The 2017-nt window shown below is 37.7% G+C and overlaps 1 protein-coding gene across 1 annotated transcript in view; it reads left to right on the plus strand.

Annotated features, from left to right (window-relative positions):
• Nucleotides 1-1668, plus strand: part of LOC106330246 (AP-5 complex subunit zeta-1) — a 1869-nt gene extending 201 nt beyond the window's left edge. The window contains exons 2-9 of the mRNA XM_013768752.1: nt 5-79; nt 188-279; nt 380-476; nt 578-621; nt 707-795; nt 918-1015; nt 1097-1243; nt 1345-1668. Coding sequence (XP_013624206.1) covers nt 5-79; nt 188-279; nt 380-476; nt 578-621; nt 707-795; nt 918-1015; nt 1097-1243; nt 1345-1506 — 804 coding nt within the window. The 3' untranslated portion in view covers nt 1507-1668. The remainder of the gene's footprint in view (nt 1-4; nt 80-187; nt 280-379; nt 477-577; nt 622-706; nt 796-917; nt 1016-1096; nt 1244-1344) is intronic.
• The last annotated feature ends 349 nt before the right edge of the window (nt 1669-2017 follow it).

A 2017-nucleotide genomic window follows, 5' to 3' on the forward strand; every position in this document is an offset into this window, starting at 1 on the left:
GATCAATAAGGTCTTCCAACGCTCTGTTGCTTCGCTGACTCAGTCCGAGACAGGGACCTCCAAAGGTCTTCTCTTGCTAGTATGTTACCCACCAAGATGATGAATGCTTTTGTTTGATTATGGTTTTGGTATATCGTATGGTGCGTTAAAGGATGATCCTTTTTGTGTGTGTGTGTGTGTATGTTAGGCCATTCTTCAGTTTTTTCTTGATTTTGGAGATATGGTTCTGCACGATGCTGACCCGAGTTTGAGGACTTTCTTCCGCTCCTGTCTTAGCCGGTATCTTTCTTTCCTTATGGTTGTATTGAAATGAACCTTCATGTAGATGATTTTGTGGGTATTTATCAATTAACATGTACATTGGCTCTTTCTTGTGTAGTGAGTTCTCGGATGCTGCTGTTGCGGAGGCAACTTGTGAGTTTCTTATCGAGAATAAGAGAAAGCTCTTGGCGTCTTTCCCTAACTTACTCTCTCAGGTATATAATAAACACTGCTTAATGTAATGTTAGTTCAGTTTCGTTTACATTTCAACCGCTTGAGAATGAATGTTATCTAATACAAGCAATGATGTGTGCAGTTTTTCCCGTTGTTGCTTAAGCTCATTGCCTGGAACTGGGAGAAGTAACCGAATCATTTCTTCTTGCTTCATTTTTGTTTATAAGTTATCTAATTAATCACCTCAAGGTATTTTTATTTCATGCTTCAGGTTGGAGAAGTCCTTCCTGAAGATATTTCCAGGACTGATATCACCTGGGTCATTTCTTCCTCTTTTTCCATCCATTCTAGACTTGCCAAGTGAGTCTCCCTTTGAGCCTATGTAGTAATCTGCGTTGATGCTTGAACTTATGTATTCTCTCAGCCTAATTTAGTTTACGAGTATTCTAATTACGTATTTTCTTTGTTAATTTTCTTGCTAGTGCTGGTTGTGGCGCTAGAAAAAGTGAAAAGGAGCTCGGGGTCAGGGTCAAGGGTCGGAGGTAGCATTGCTTCAATCCAGAAGAGTGCAGCTCCTGAGGTCATTTATTTCATTAAAAAAAGGCATTTTACTTGGTAGACTGTGTTCTCAAATAGTCACCACGAATCTCCATGAATGCAGATGCTTCTTGCCCTTATGGATGAAGCCTATACCGGTTCAACCATCGGAGACGGAGGGGATGACTCAGAGTCCGAAGATAACAATACAATAGACGTAGCTGATCCTCTGTTTCTTGAGCTTCTCAAGGACGAAAATGATGGTCTAGCTGTATGCCTCCTGCCTCAGTTCTTACATTATGCCTCCTGCCTCAGTTCTTACATTAATTCAGATGTCCCAACAGAACAATAGTAAAAACTTTTGTCCTGCAGGAACGACACCTAGCTTCTCCTGCATTAAACGCAGCGCTGCAGGCTGCTGCGAGTGGTCCTTGGTCAGAGAGGATGAAGCAGACACTTAAGATTGCTCCTAGACTTCTTGATGTTTACTTTAGTGTTACCTTGCGAGATGCTAATGACTGTAAATTCATTTAAAGCAGTGTTCTTAAGTTTTCGAAAGAGGATAGGTTAATCACCAACTTAGAGTTAGTAATGATTTTATCTTTTTTGCAGCTCTGATATGTGCATTAATCCCTCTACTCATGACAAGGAACTCTACTTTATTTAGAATACAACACTATCATTCAAGTTGCTTCACTTTTTTTTGTGGTAAAAGTTGTTTCATGTATATGAACCATATATGTTTAACTAAAAATATTTTCAATTTCAGGAGTTCCAATCAAATCAGATTGCAATTAGGTTAAACTATGGATAACAAAAAATTTTGTTAAGCTTATTGTCACTGATAAAATCAGATACAATAGCAACACCATCCTAAATAACCAAAAATATAATCTAATAGTAACTCTTAATTTCTATAATATTTTTTACCAATTTTGTAAACTAAATAAAAAAAGAAACAAAACTCGTGTTTTAACGTGGGTCAAGGCTCTAGTAATTACCTAAAATAGATATAAACGAGTTGAACTGAATTTCATAAATATCT

This window comes from Brassica oleracea, chromosome C3, assembly GCF_000695525.1.
Source record: "Brassica oleracea var. oleracea cultivar TO1000 chromosome C3, BOL, whole genome shotgun sequence".
Taxonomy (NCBI): domain Eukaryota; kingdom Viridiplantae; phylum Streptophyta; class Magnoliopsida; order Brassicales; family Brassicaceae; genus Brassica; species Brassica oleracea.